The 14,262-nt window shown below is 42.6% G+C and overlaps 1 protein-coding gene across 5 annotated transcripts in view; it reads left to right on the top strand.

The window, feature by feature from the left end:
* PDE5A (phosphodiesterase 5A) overlaps window positions 1-14,262 on the top strand; it is a 112,778-nt gene that overhangs the window by 63,507 nt on the left and 35,009 nt on the right. For all 5 annotated transcript variants that reach the window (XM_033133494.1, XM_033133499.1, XM_033133495.1 and 2 more), the window contains 2 exons: window positions 4,200-4,375; window positions 6,422-6,481. In XM_033133494.1, coding sequence (XP_032989385.1) covers window positions 4,200-4,375; window positions 6,422-6,481 — 236 coding nt within the window. The remainder of the gene's footprint in view (window positions 1-4,199; window positions 4,376-6,421; window positions 6,482-14,262) is intronic.

Here is a 14,262-nt window from a genome sequence, read left to right as displayed (position 1 = left end):
TAGTTTCTAAGCCTGCAGGCGGGAGCTCACATCCTGGCCTCTGGGAAGCCAGCCTGGCAACTCCCTGCTGGGCTGTTTGGTCCCCGGCTCTCTTTGTATTCTCTGAGAAAAAGTGCAGACTAGTGAATATGTACACAAGCTCTCTTTTCACGATGGTCACCCATTGGATCACTAACATAAAACAACAAGAGAAAACTGATGGGCCCCTACGGTAATACCAAGTCACTGTTCTATTACAAAATTCTCGGAAGTTCAAGGTGAAAACTACATTATAAATGTCATGCTGTTTTGGTGCTTTCAAATAGAAGTATAAAGACTTACTACAAGCAGCCTTCGACCTTGAAAAATGGGCAGTGAAACTCCAGAAGGGATGTGTTACTCACTAGTAAGTTTCCATAAGGAGGAGGAGCTCGTGGCAACCGGCCACGCCACGTCCCATTTCGTTTTTTCCTCAGCAGCATCTCATTGGAGCATAACTGGGAATGGAGGTGACGGGCTGAAGTTATATGTCAGGCTTTTCATCACTTAACCAGATGGTCAAGGAGAGCTAGTCAGGGGAAGTGCAAAGAACCCTGGCGGGAGCAGGGCAGCATCCCGTTGGCTCCACGCGTCTTTGAACCCGTTAAAAGCATATTGTTCACCTCCGTGGAGTCGAGCTAGCCTTTCAGATCTGCTCAAAATTCACATTCTATTTCAGACAAGTGAACAAAACATTTTAAGGAATGCCTGTTGAAATACTCAGATTCCTCTTAGCATGCATTTTGTCACCCTACATGAGAACAGAGCCAAAAGAAAGCAAAAGTTTTTGGAAAGGAAAAATTCCCTGTAAATAAAAAGAAAGAAAAAATAATTATCGTAGTAGGGTTTTAGAGAGGTTCAAGTTGATTCCAAGTACAAGAAGGAAAATGTCCAGTGTCTCCGCTGTGTTATGAGTGTAACAAAACAGGGAATTTGAATTCTCGACTAGCATGGAAAATATCATGGCTGTAGATAACTTTTCTTACATGTCACAGACCAGATTCTGCTGTTATGTAATTCTAATAGAGAGGCCCCATAGAGTTTCATGCAGAAAGACAGATGGGCCCATGTGTTTTTTGTAATCTTCCTTCCCCCTCATTTTTTTCCATTACTGACATTTAGATGAAATTATAGGCATTAGACCAGTAGGGGCCTGTTGTATCATCAGAAGTATTCCCTGAGGTTTTGTTTCATATCACGTGTCTTCTCAGTGTTCTGGCTAATAACACAATGTTTCCACCACTTTGCTTCCAGCACCATGAAAGAAGTGTTTTTCTCATTCAGCATTCACTTATTTTAACCAATTATTCCCCCCCATTTATTAGGTTAAATATGCCTTTTTCCCATATCGTATTTGTCAGACATTCTTATGCCTATTTTTCATACCAATGTCAGGACATATTTTGAAGAAATTAGTCTTATTCCCATCGAAAAAAATAAGATAAGACCATCTCTACTTTAAATAATTTGCATTTCCATCCATCTCTTTGTTAGTGAATAAGTGTGATAAAAAGTATAGTGCAATACCACATGTTGCTGGACAGTGAATTGAGAGAGAGAGAGAGTGATGTGTTTCTTACTGATCGTGTTTCCTAAGCTGGTCACTGTCCCCACCCCTGCTTGTCTATGTGTTGTCACTTGATTCTAAGGCAGAGATAACTACTCCAAATTATATCAGTTTAAATTTGACTTCTACTTCATTTTATTTTTCATGTTAAATTTTATAATTTGGCTATCACTAACTGCTCATCTGTTTATAAATGTTTGCCAGGATTTTCCTAATGCAAGTATAATTAAACTGTACGGTGTCACCACTTTTCTGTGGGAAGAGAGGTTCTCGACCAACATTTACAAAATTCATCCGGAAGATTAATATATAAAAAGAATCAGATACACACCTATACCTACATCTGTATCTATCTCTATATATCCATATTTCCATATCAATATCCATAGATCTACATCTATAGCTAACTGTTAGATTGTAACAGACACACTTTAGCTGTCCTGCTCTGAGCTGTGCTTGTGACAGCTGACTCCTGACATTTGTACACATAACAATTCCATTTCAATACCTTTTGATTCCAGAGGTATTAATTAACGCTTCTTAATGTATCCATCCAGTGACTTTTGACTGAGGCACCGATGCGACCCGCTGTCCGGTCGTAGCCTGGCAGAATGCCTGACAGCCACGTCTCAGCCCTCCTGTGGCCTTTGCCTTTTCACACATGCAGTAATTCTTACAAAGTGATAAAAAGTACTATCTTGTTTATGAAAAATGGCCGTGTAGGAGAGAACTTGAGTAAAACCTGAGCAGCGATCCCACTGTGATGTGAGGCTGAGGGCATGGAACGCGTGACTCGCAGGGAAATGTGATTTGGGAGGGAGCCAGAAGCCTATATAAACAGTTCCATATTTATAATTCGGGGACTCACAGAGGGTGGAGGACGCAGCCCTCGTGTTTTTACCATACATGGGACATGTTCCTGAAGATAACGATGCCGGTTGCTGTTTAGCCATGGTTTTGACTTGCAATGTCCAAATTCATTCTGCTTTGTTTAACCTTTTTCTCCGTGATGTGTTAGAGAAGGGATCCTGCAGTCCTGATGCACGTAGGATAGAGAAGGCTGTCTCTACTGTCTGAAGTAGAGAAACTCAAACAAGGAACAACAGAGATGAGAGCACAGACAATTTGTAGTGCTCCCACGGTGGGTGATAAAGGGACGTAGTGTACAACCTTGCATCCATGGACCGTGAAATGCTTTCGTGTTCAGGAGAAACAGGATACCAGACCACAGGCTTCATGGGAAAGTAGTTGGGGTCAAAACTGCGTCCTACCTTCCCTCATTAACTCAGTACATATTTTTTGGGTTCCTGCTGTGATGCCAGGCTCTTTGCTCGCTGAGGAAGTAGAACTGAAACAGTGAAACCTTGGAGCCCGAGCTATGTAAAGCCTACAAAGAGAGGCAGATATAAAATGCCCCGTGGTACTCTAAGTGATGGTATTGGGATGCCTGCCTCATGGGAAAGTGAGGGTCCCAGCAAAGGGAGCCTGGGGAGTGCACAGGCCAGTGGACAAGCATAGGCACATGTGCGTGGGGGGGACAAGCAGGATGGCCGGCAGGGGCGCTGCTGCAATGACAGCAAAGGGCACCGAGCCACAGAGTGTGGTCAGAGGTGGCCTCTCGGGCTCAGGTGAGCTGGGGTTTGAATTTGAGACCTAAGCGCACGAAGTGGCCTTGAGCAATGACTTCACCTTTCTGAGACTCAGTTTCCTCATCTGTGAAATGGGCGTGGTCACAACTACCTCGGTGTAAATTGTGAGGACTAGAGATTATGTTTGTACTAAAGCACTTAGCACGAGGCCTCGCCCACGGTGGGCACACGTCTGTTATTGTGTATTTAGGAACAGAAGAGACAAGGGCCTCCACAGCACTATGTTACCCAGAACTGGGCCCACAGCTTCTCACAGAGAGCACAAGGCTCAGAATCCCAGAACAACTAGTTCAAGAAGGACTTATCACAACGTTGATGTCACCTTCGATTGGTGTTGACAACATGTTTGACTTTCAAAGAGAGGCCAGGACAGAGGAGATTATGATTTTCTTCAGACAGTAGTTCTGCTTTGATTTCTAAATAAATAAGTCATTTTTATTTGCATTTGTTTGAAGTATTAAAAGTTGTGGGCAAACGTGTTCTCCTAGGCACAAGGTGCATATTTGAAATGTAGACTATGTGAATTGCCTGTTGCCTGCATTCTATTTCGTATATAAGTGTGTTTTTTAACTTCTGGTTTCTCAGTAAGGAAAGGCAGTCTGCATGACCCAAAATTCTGTGCATCAAAATTGTTCTCTTGGCAAGAGTACAAAAATCCAATTAGTGTCCAAAGGACAAACTGTCTTTGGGGACTCAGCTGACCTAAAACTCACAACCAAGTCTGGAAGAAGGCAGCACTCTAGGATTTCTGAACAGAGGCGACGTATATTTCGGACTGAGAATCGAGTGTCATGTAAATTAATTCAGTTTACTTCTCTAGCTTAGATCTGTGAGGATTCGTGGGTTTGTTTGGAGATGACAGATATTCCTAAGCATGTAAGACAGTCTTTGGGGGTATGTGTCAAAATCGATAAAAACTGTGATCGTTCCTAATAACACTTGCTCCATTTCTTGGATCGCTGTAGGGGTTTGCCAACTTGTCAATAAGATGGAGGAGAACACTGGCAAGGTTAAGCCTTTCAACCGCAACGATGAACAGTTTCTGGAAGCTTTTGTCATTTTCTGTGGCTTGGGGATCCAGAACACGCAGATGTATGAAGCCGTGGAGAGAGCCATGGCCAAGCAAATGGTCACATTAGAGGTGGGCCACAGCTTTGGGGACCTCTGAGCTGTAGCAAGTCACCATGTCTGTGACGTCATGGTGGCCTTTCCCGCCGTGTGGTCCAGATGATCAGATCTTTATTTCTGCATTCAAACAACTAAGGAAACTGAGACCCAGGATACTTTAGAAACTTGTCCGAGGTCGTGTGACCAACCCACAACTCAGGCCGCGTGTCCCTTGACCGCCTGCATTTTGAGCACAGGCCGTCTTTGACCTGAGCCATGTGGTCACACATGTCTCCTGCCACTGCTGTCTGCCCTGCCATCCCGGTGGCCTGAGCCTCCTGTCATTGCTCCTGGCGAGCAGCTGTAGTCACTTTTACATGTATTCATTCAAAAACTAAAATGAAAAACAGAAACAAATGAAATAAACACAGAAACCCTCATAAGCGCTCATAGAGAATCAGAGTAAGGAAAAGGAAAAGGTCAACAAAAATCAAGGATAAACTCCTAGACTAGCTATTTCAGAAGCTCTCAGAAACTTTCAAATTATAGATTTATGGGCCCCATTTCTGAAAATTCTGACTGAGTAAGTCTTGGGTAGAGACTGGAAATCTACGTATTACAGGGCTGCCCGGTGATTCTGAACACGGGCCGCTAGTGGACCCCTGGCTTGGGGCTTGGCAGCAGGTAAGCCCCTGCCCAGTAGGCCAGCCCACCCAAGGGGTCCAGCCCTTTCCACAAGGAGTTCACCAACTGCCTTGAAAATGTGTACTTCGTATAACAAAGAAATTTCCTTTCGTTGTCTTAGACCAATTTACAGAAATGGACTTCAAAAAGTGCAAATGTCTGCTTAGTCATTTGTACATTGGTGTGAAATATATTTGAACGTTTGCCTGCTCTTACCTAGTTGAGATGAGTCAGTGTTTGGGATATAACTTTTCCTGGAATCCCTAATAAATAAATACCCAACCTAAAGAGTTAGAAAGTTATATATTTTAGGTCAAGATTTATCAGTAACCAAGATGGTAGTAACTGAAGTTTTGCTATAGCATTGTATATGAGACCTCAGATTATACACCTCCGATTTGAAATCTCGGTTTCAAATACACATACATTTAAATTAAATACACACTTCACATATGTGTATATACAGTTTCATAAGTCTGAAAACAGTTACCTTTTGAACAGTGATTCGAAAGCTTCTGGAGTTTTGTCTAAATCTGTGTTGGCTCTGTCAAAAATGAACTTTCAAAATTATGTTTTAAAAGTATAATAGACTTTTTAAATACAACCACTACCCTGGTTAAAAACAAAGCCTAAAATATTATCCCATTGCTTAGCCGTTATCTATCACTTGTGAAAACGGGAGTACGTGATTCTCATGTTCGGTTGTAAGAGACAGTGAGCCCGACCTCTACGTGCACTGGGGTGCACTACAGGGTGAGGGGGCCTCTCACGGGGAGTGAGCCTCTCGCGGGGAGTGAGCTCACAGCCACGTCCTGAGAGCTCTGTGCCTGGGGGCCTCCGCTGTCAGTGGGTGGGTCCCTGGGCCAGCACTGCTGTGCCAGGCTCTCAGTCCCATGAGTGTACAGGGCTCCCTGAATCTGACGTTTATGTCCCAGCCATGCAGTTGTTCTTTATGAATTCTCCATTGGTTACAGGCCTCATCTGAGAGCCACTTCTAGACTGCCTGCTTTCCAAACATCAGCACTAAAATGTCTCTTTATGCGAAGGTGTTTTACCCTAATTGTATATCCAAGCAAAAATAACTAAAGTCAGTATTAAAAAAAAAAAAAATTGACACTAAATTTTCTGCCAAGTTTGGTCCAATAGTATGGCTTATAAATAATGTGTCCATTATATGAACAATGTCAGAAGACAACTGACACGTTTTTTTGAACACGGAGTATTCTTTTGTTTTCCAAAACAAACAATTGAATTGAAGAAAGGGGACACAAGATCTGGCATTCTGAGGGGCCTAGTTGTCTCTCCCGGAAGTTTTAGCAGAATTCCAAGTGGGACAATTCTGGTCTGCGTTTGGTAGTCCTTCTTCCATAACCTGTACCCCTGTCTGTCCTCACAGGTGCTGTCGTATCACGCTTCAGCCGCAGAGGAGGAAACAAGAGAGCTGCAGTCCTTAGCGGTAATACTCCCCTCTTCTCTGTAAACACGACTAACTGCACACATCTGATTACTACATAAATAGGCCTTTGTCAGGATATCTGCTTCTGCTAGTAATGGTCCCTTAGACATTTAATTAAACGTGGTAAATAGTTAGATGGACACTCATAAAAATATTTAATCAACTCTAATTTCTTGCAGGCTACAAAGTCACTGATGACACAAAGCAAAAGATAAGAACTTACATTGGCTTTGTGATACATTATTTTATGATTCTGATATTTTCCCCCAATAATTGTTTTAATCTTTACATCTATCTTAGGCCAAAACTATTTTTAGTTTTCAGTTCCTGGGGAAATGAGGAAAGGTGACTGCAAAGTGATTGTTTGGTTAGGGTAATGATAACAAAGATTTTACTGATAACCTCTTCTGTGTTATTGAGAACTGAGAGTGGCTTTAATTTCTGACCAGATGGTTATGGAGTGTTATTTGAAATTGGGTTCACGTAAGGCCAGTTCCCGAATTTTCCCTACATCTTATTTAGTATGCTGTGAGAGGAGAGCACCGACGTGTGAGAACAACGTCCATGTCCTGGGGTGCCGATGGAGATTGCCGTGCTTGAGATGCAGGAACATTTGAGGCACATCCTCATTTACAGCCACGGCTGGCCTTCTGAGCTTCCATTTGGTTGAGATGACGTAGATCAGGTCTGTGTGACATGTGACGAGCGTTGTGAGGAATGAGAAGGGTGTGACGAGGGTGTGGAGATGCTTTTTGTTGTCATCATCATCGTGGCCCACCAGATGCGAGCCCTCTGTCCCTTACAGACATTTTCTCACGTCAGCTGCACAGCTGCGTCACGAAGCCCACGCTGAAGCTGGAGGAGCCAAGTGGCTCCAGGTGCCACTGGCAGGAGGCGGGAGGCAAGGCACACCCTCAGCCTACTGCACAGCCCGTGCACATCACGCTCGGCCATCTGTTAGGAGCTGGGAGGGAGAGAAGGGAGAGATGACTCAGCTGTTTTGACCTTGGTGATTGAAAGAATAATGGTGCCATTCGTTAAGGAAGATGGAAATATTAAACAGGAAAACTGGCAGATTTGATTTAGAACATGGGAAGTCTGAGGTGCTGGTGGGACAACCAAATGGACATGACCATCAGGAAAGGCAGGATTCGAGTGGGGGAGGCTGGTGGTCAGAACTGGAGGTGCTGGTTGGGGAGGTAACCCCAGGATTGGGGAGTCCCATGGTAGTGACGTCACGTCATGGGAGTAGAACAGCTGGGAGGTAGTGGGGAGAGAGGTGTGCAAGACGGAGGACCGAACCCTTGTGAATGGAGGGTGAGATGGAGGAGCAGGAAAAGAGCTAAGACAATCAGTAGGTAAGCAGGGAGGCAGATGGAGGACGGCAGGGGCCCAGAAGTTTCCCAAAGGAGGGAGGGCCCATGACTTGTAGGACGTTGAAAAGCAGGAGCACTGAGCAAAGGCTTTGGGAGTCTGTGGGAGTGGGTGACTATTGAGGAAGCAGCTTCAGGAGTGAAACGGCAGAGGCCAGAGGAAACGGTGAGAAAATGGAGGAGAGCAATACAGCCTCTTTTTTAAAAATCTGTTTTGTCTGAAACAGAGAGGAGGAGTAGCTCTGAAGCGTGTTGGCTGAGTCACGTGAGGTTTTTAGTGTTCGTTTCGGTTCATCTCGTGCTTGTGAACCGGGGTAGTTCACAAGCATGAGAGCCACATGTTCTTGGACAAAGTGGGGGTCACATGGTGCGTGTGAAGGGAGCAGGGCAAGATGGCAGGAGGGCTGGTCCTGGATGTGGCCTGAGCACTAAAGAGCGTCATTTGGCCAAGATAAGAGGAAAGGGGTCATAGTAACAGCTACGTTATGGGGCACTTACCACCATAAGTGCGGCATCTTTGCAGTTCTATGTATGTGAACCAAGTGTATTTAGTCCACAACAGGCCTGTGCGGTCAGTATAATCAGCATTTGAAATGCAGTTGGAGGTTGAGAGAGCTTAGATTGTCCCCCTCAGGGTCTCCGAGTGATGGTGCCAGGATGAGCCCCGAGAGCCCGGGCTCAGCCCTCAGAGACAGTGAGCTACAAAGGAAGGAAGGACATCAAGGACTTGGCTTCGCCACTGAGTCACTGCGTGGGACGCTGAGTCGTTTGGCAAGGACAGTCTGAGGAACTTGAGGTGATGTTGCCCTAAAGGTTAGGCTTCTTTAGGGGTTAGCGTCATTTGGAATAGGCTATTTATTTTGTTCTCAACCGTATTTGAAGAAATGAGCATTTTTCCAATTATTTTCCTATACACAAAGGTGTATAGGTTTAAATTATCTTTCACGTCAGGCTTACTTGGCCCATTTTTCTGATCCTCCTAGAATGATAAAGTTTGGAACTAAATGCATATCGTGAGATGGAAATGATCACATGGAAAGACACATTTTGAAGTGCTCGCAGGCTCTGTGGGATTATTGAGTTAGTTCTAAAATGAGGGAAGCTTATACTCTGCCTGCCACGTGTTGTTTTAGATAAATAAAAACTAGCATATACAATAATTTCTAAAGATAATGCTAAAAAAATCAGTAGGTTATTAAACTTTGTGTTTCACTTTGAAAATAGTATAGTCTTTCAGAAAAATCTGAAAATTATTTCCTCAATTATGTTTATAATTTTAGCAAGAGAAAAACACTTTGGTATAACCGAAAATTACTATATTGCAGTATTGTTCAAAACCATCTGTTGTTCCATTTGGAAAATAGATTTCTGGCAGCTGCATTGAGAAATGCAGGGCTACATAGCTTGTAGGTCAAGTAATTCATTTAAATTGGTTGAAATTCAGCAACCAATTGCAATTTTAATTTTCTATCAACCTAATAAAAATTCTTTTACGGCTTCAACCACACAGGTGTTTGCATCACTAGCAATTACCAAAATTGCTGTCTTTGTCATGTGTCTGATTATTTATCTCAATTTAAAATCTAAAATAAGTTGAAAACCTGTCAAATATTTTCTTAACTTTTATTTTTTAAATTGAGTTCTTAAGAGAATTAAATAACGTACTAAAGTATACTAAATATGGCTGTGCCTAGAAAAGGTCTCTAGCTATACAAAAGTAATTTTGTTGATGGGAAATTCAGAATCCTTATTTTTTCCCCTTGATTCACTTGATTTTTTTATTGGAGTTTATTGAGTTTCCTATTTTTAATCTAATCTTCTCTTGGCTTAAAATTGAGTGTAGTAGAAATAAGGCCTTAAACTAAACATTTTGCCATATACCTTTTAATGATCCTTAGTCACAGGTTATTGAGATAAAAATAAAAGGACCCCAGCTGACCTGGTTATGATAAAGTTATCAGAATGTAATACATGTTTATTGTAGGTAACTGAATATTTGATGACTGATTGCCTTTTCTGCCTTCTTCTCTTGTTAGAAGAGCAGTAAATAAATATGTATTAGAGTTTAGTTTTTTAAAATAATAGTTTTGTCGTGGAGTCAGTGTGACCTCAGCTGAGTCCGCTATAGCTTCTGCTTGACAGCAGTTTCTTTAATCACAGGCCATGTATCTAAGCGCAGACTGAGTCCCTGTTGGGATCCTGAAAGGTCTTCTGTATCAAAGCAGTGTGAAATCGCGAAAAGCTGACCACTTAGGATGGAATTAGCCTCGTCTTCAGCAGGCACAGGTGAGGCTGAGGCAGGTAATAGCAGTAAGGGAGAGCCAGGCACCTGACTCAAAGCTCTAAGTAAGTCACTGTTAGCGTGTGATCCGTTTTCTCCATCAAGATGATCATCACATTCCTGCACTTTTGGGGGAAAGCTGTATGGATAGCCAAATTATTCATGAAATATTTAGGGCGGATAATAACAAAGAAGAGTTGACCTTGTGCTCTTGATAACCAGTGTCACTGACCTGCAGTGACCTGTGGCATCCAGTAAGGCACCCTCTTCGTCTGTGTTAGAAAACTCTGGGACAGTCTGGGTCCTGGGGGCTTCTGTGTGCCATCATCGGTACATTCATTTTTATCGGTATCTGTGACATGAACTGGGCTGGAGCTTTTGCATATTGACAGAACTTCATAGATTCTGTCTGGTTCTTCCTGCTTTCATTTGACACGCGAATCTTATCTGTTTTGCTTGTGTTTTACTAGTGGATTACTTCCAACGGTAATCTTAGCTCCAATATGTGGCGGCCCCATTCTGGAGCATCTTATATACCAACTAGATGTTACCCAGATCTGTGTGTGCTAGTCCCAACTGTAGTTATATATTTACTCTACAGTTTTACTTAGAAGCACATATGTATTTTATCAGAATCTTGACGTTATCACACTCCTTCTTTATATGGCTTTGAAAAACTGTACAATCACTACCCAACATTTTTTTAATAGTTTGTACCTCTTTCCTATTGAGATTTAAACACATCCATTTATATAATGTTATAAGAAGGAAAAATCATAAAACATTTATTGAATACAGTTATTGGAAACTATACTAATCCAGTCTTGTGCCTTATTCACTTCTTTATTTTCTATAAGATTTGGTTCCACCTAGAGTTGGATGTTTACTTCCCTTTGTATAAGAGGATTTCTCTCTCATTTTTATATGGACTTATTTCCTTCTTAGAGAAAGATAAATTCCAACAGTCTTGTAAACTAATTGTGTGGGGTTTTTTTCTTTCAAAGCACATGTTCTGTGCATGTTAAAAGCAGGGAAGAGAAACATTAGCCTCTTATAAAGTGTAATGTGATGGCTGTCAAGTGGCTTTATTCAAAGACCTGGGACCAAACTGTTCTCCACGAAAGTGTGCCCAGTTTGGGGGTGGAAGGGGGTGGTGATCAGGGCCTGATAAGGGTCACTCCTTGTAGCTACCAATCACTCATCAAATGGCTTATTAATTTTATCCCTAAAAATAATTTCCTTAAAGAACGGATCTCGCAGGAAAATCTCTTCCTTTTAACATTTATGTTGAATAAGCATCAAGGAGTCCTGTAACAAATGCCTTTATAAAACACTGAGGCTATCTGGAAGAATTTGACATTTTATGGATGATGAAGTTCAGTAGCTGCCCTTCTTTTCAGACTATTTTAATAACCAACTTTCTAAAGAAGCAGCCTTTTTGAACAGTTGGCTCTTCGGATTTGTTGCTGTAATTTTTATTTTAGCTCCTGAGATCCGATAATTCTGACCCGAACAGAATGTCGTTCATGGAAGCTTGACCTTTTTGTATAAAGATTACACAGTTGGACAAATTGTGGAGCCATGCAGCCATGCATCTTCGTTTTTTTCTGAGGTTGCAGAGACTTTGCCACGAGCTAAATATAAACCTTTTTAGAAGGCATCCACCCAAAATAAGAAACGCAATAATATTAAAATGATAATTATATTTACTTGACCCAAGTGTATTCTTTTCCATGCATACATGCTTTGTGGGCTTCAAGGAGACTATACACCTTATAAGTGTATTGTTTCCTATAAACTTTCATTTCTCTGTTAAATAAACACAAAGGCACCCTCCACACTTGTATAAAAGGGACACCAGTGTTTCCCATTTGTTGTGCGAGTGGCCTTCATAATGAGAAATAGTTGAACAAAAGAAGGGCCTCATTTGTCTTCAGTAAGGACTGATAAAGCTCAGGAAAGATTCTCTTCGACTAGAAAAATAGGTGACTGCTAGTCAGGGTTCTCCAGAGAGACAGAACCAGGAGGACATAGATACCAAAGGAGATTTATTCTGAGGAATTGGCTCACACGACGACGGGAGCTGAGCATCAGCCATCTGCCGTGTATAAGCTGGTGGGACATTCAGTCAGAGTCTGAAAGCCTGAGAACAGGTGAGCTGATGGTTGAAATCACGTCCAAGCACCTGAGCGGAGACGAGACGTCCCAGCTCAAGCAGGCAGGTAGGAAGCAGACGGGCCCGTTCTCCCTTCCTCCACCTTTTGTCCCGTCCAGGTCCCCGTGGATGGTGTGATACCCATCCACATGGGGGTGCCCTCCACTTTACTGAGTCCACTGATTCCCGTACTGATCTCGGCCAGAAACACCCTCACAGATACACCCCCGATCATGTCTAATCCAGGCACCCCGTGGCGAGTCAAGTGGACACATAAAATGAACCATCAGCAGCGACTAAAAGGACGTCGTTAAATGTGCACGTGCGTCTCTGTCACGGTGTTGTGAGAGACGCTGGGGAAACGACCAACGTGCTTGTGTGACTGCACTTCAACTCTGTATTTCAGTTACTGATTTGTCTGCTGTCTCCGTCAGGCTGTTAGTTCTTGGGTCATAATAATACTAATAATAGTAACAATAGCTGTTATTTAGGGATTGCTTAACAAGAGCCTCCTTTACACCTTTTGTTGAGTGATTGAATGAACAAATCAGTCAGTAGATTCTGGAAAATCCAGTCTTTTGAAAGCCTATAATCTAGCATGAAGTAATACAACTCAAGCTCCTTAAGTCCATTCCACAAGGTTTTGCTTGCTTTCTCTGTAAAATGATTATGAAGCTAGAAATAATGTTATAGCTGATTAAATACATACAACCCCCTGCTAATTGGCCTCACAGAGTTGTAGTGACTCAAGTTCCTGGTACGTATACCCCCATTAAGGGTCAGTGCTGTTAGTGGTAAGAGAGGGAGGAAAAGTGATTCTCAAAAGCTAGTGGTAACAGCACTGAGATCTTTGTTTCTTGTCGTGCTTCAAGTTACCTGCCCAGACCTCCGGGCAGTGATAACGTGCTCTTAAGAAAGTAGATATTCACTTGTAAATTAGCTTAAGTAGAACCGTAGGTGGAAAATTTACAGGAAGAAAAATGCACCATGTGTTGTAAGAATGAGGTAAACCTCCTGTTTATAAAGTATAACCAGTTCTCTACTTGAAGGAAATAATCTAGAATTGACCATTTTAAGTAACTTCCGACCGCAGCTGCTAAAAGTGGAAAACTTTGCGGGTGGAAACAAACATCAAAAACACCACATCACCATAGCAGCTAAGGGCCACCCGTCCATTTACCTTAAATGCTGACAGAGTGAGAGAGACAGAGCTTGGACACTGTCCCGGAAGGTCACTGGCAAGACGTAGGTGCCACTCAGTGTGGCATTTGATGCCAGAGTGAGAAGGCCGTAAGAGTCCTGTGGACACAGAGATAAGTGGACCATAAACTCAGAATATTAAACCTTGGAGACAGTCTCCTCCGGGTGAGGACATAGGCAGAAGCGAGGACATGCAGCTCTGGGGGACAGTCAGTGGCGTGTCAGGCCTGGAGCCTAGTAACAAACGTTCCTTGGACCCTGTGCTTCACTCTACTTGTAAGTTTCTCTTGTTAGGACCGTTTTCTAATGATGAAATGCAAATGTGGCGGCTGACGTCAGATTTTGTCAGCTGGCGGTCAGTTTGTTTAACTACTGTCAGTCAGCTGGTATTCAGAACAACTGGTTTTAAGGATCACTGAGAAATTAAAACATTTTTATAACTCTGAATCCTGCTTCCTTCATTCCCACCCTTCTCCCAACGATCTGTCAGTGGATTTCACTTCCACAGTTGGTTGTTGTTTGTTTTTGTTTTTCTAATTTCTGCCACCTTGGTGAAAGGCATTAGGAAACGAGTCATACAAAGGTGACCTAAAGGAAGAGTTCCCTCTAAAGAGTCAGGAAAGGCAAATAGCTTCTTTATTGGTGGGAGTGGCAGATACAATTAAAGAACTCAGAAGAAAAATGAGGTTATACGACCGAGCTTTTCTCCAGACTTAATCTTTAACACAATGAGCTTTGCGTATTTCTTTCCATATTTGTTAATTTGACACAC

This window comes from Rhinolophus ferrumequinum, chromosome 18 (genome assembly GCF_004115265.2).
Source record: "Rhinolophus ferrumequinum isolate MPI-CBG mRhiFer1 chromosome 18, mRhiFer1_v1.p, whole genome shotgun sequence".
Classification (NCBI taxonomy): Eukaryota; Metazoa; Chordata; class Mammalia; order Chiroptera; family Rhinolophidae; genus Rhinolophus; species Rhinolophus ferrumequinum.
The sequence above is the reverse complement of the archived record's forward strand: the minus strand, read 5'-3'. Positions and strand labels throughout refer to the sequence as shown.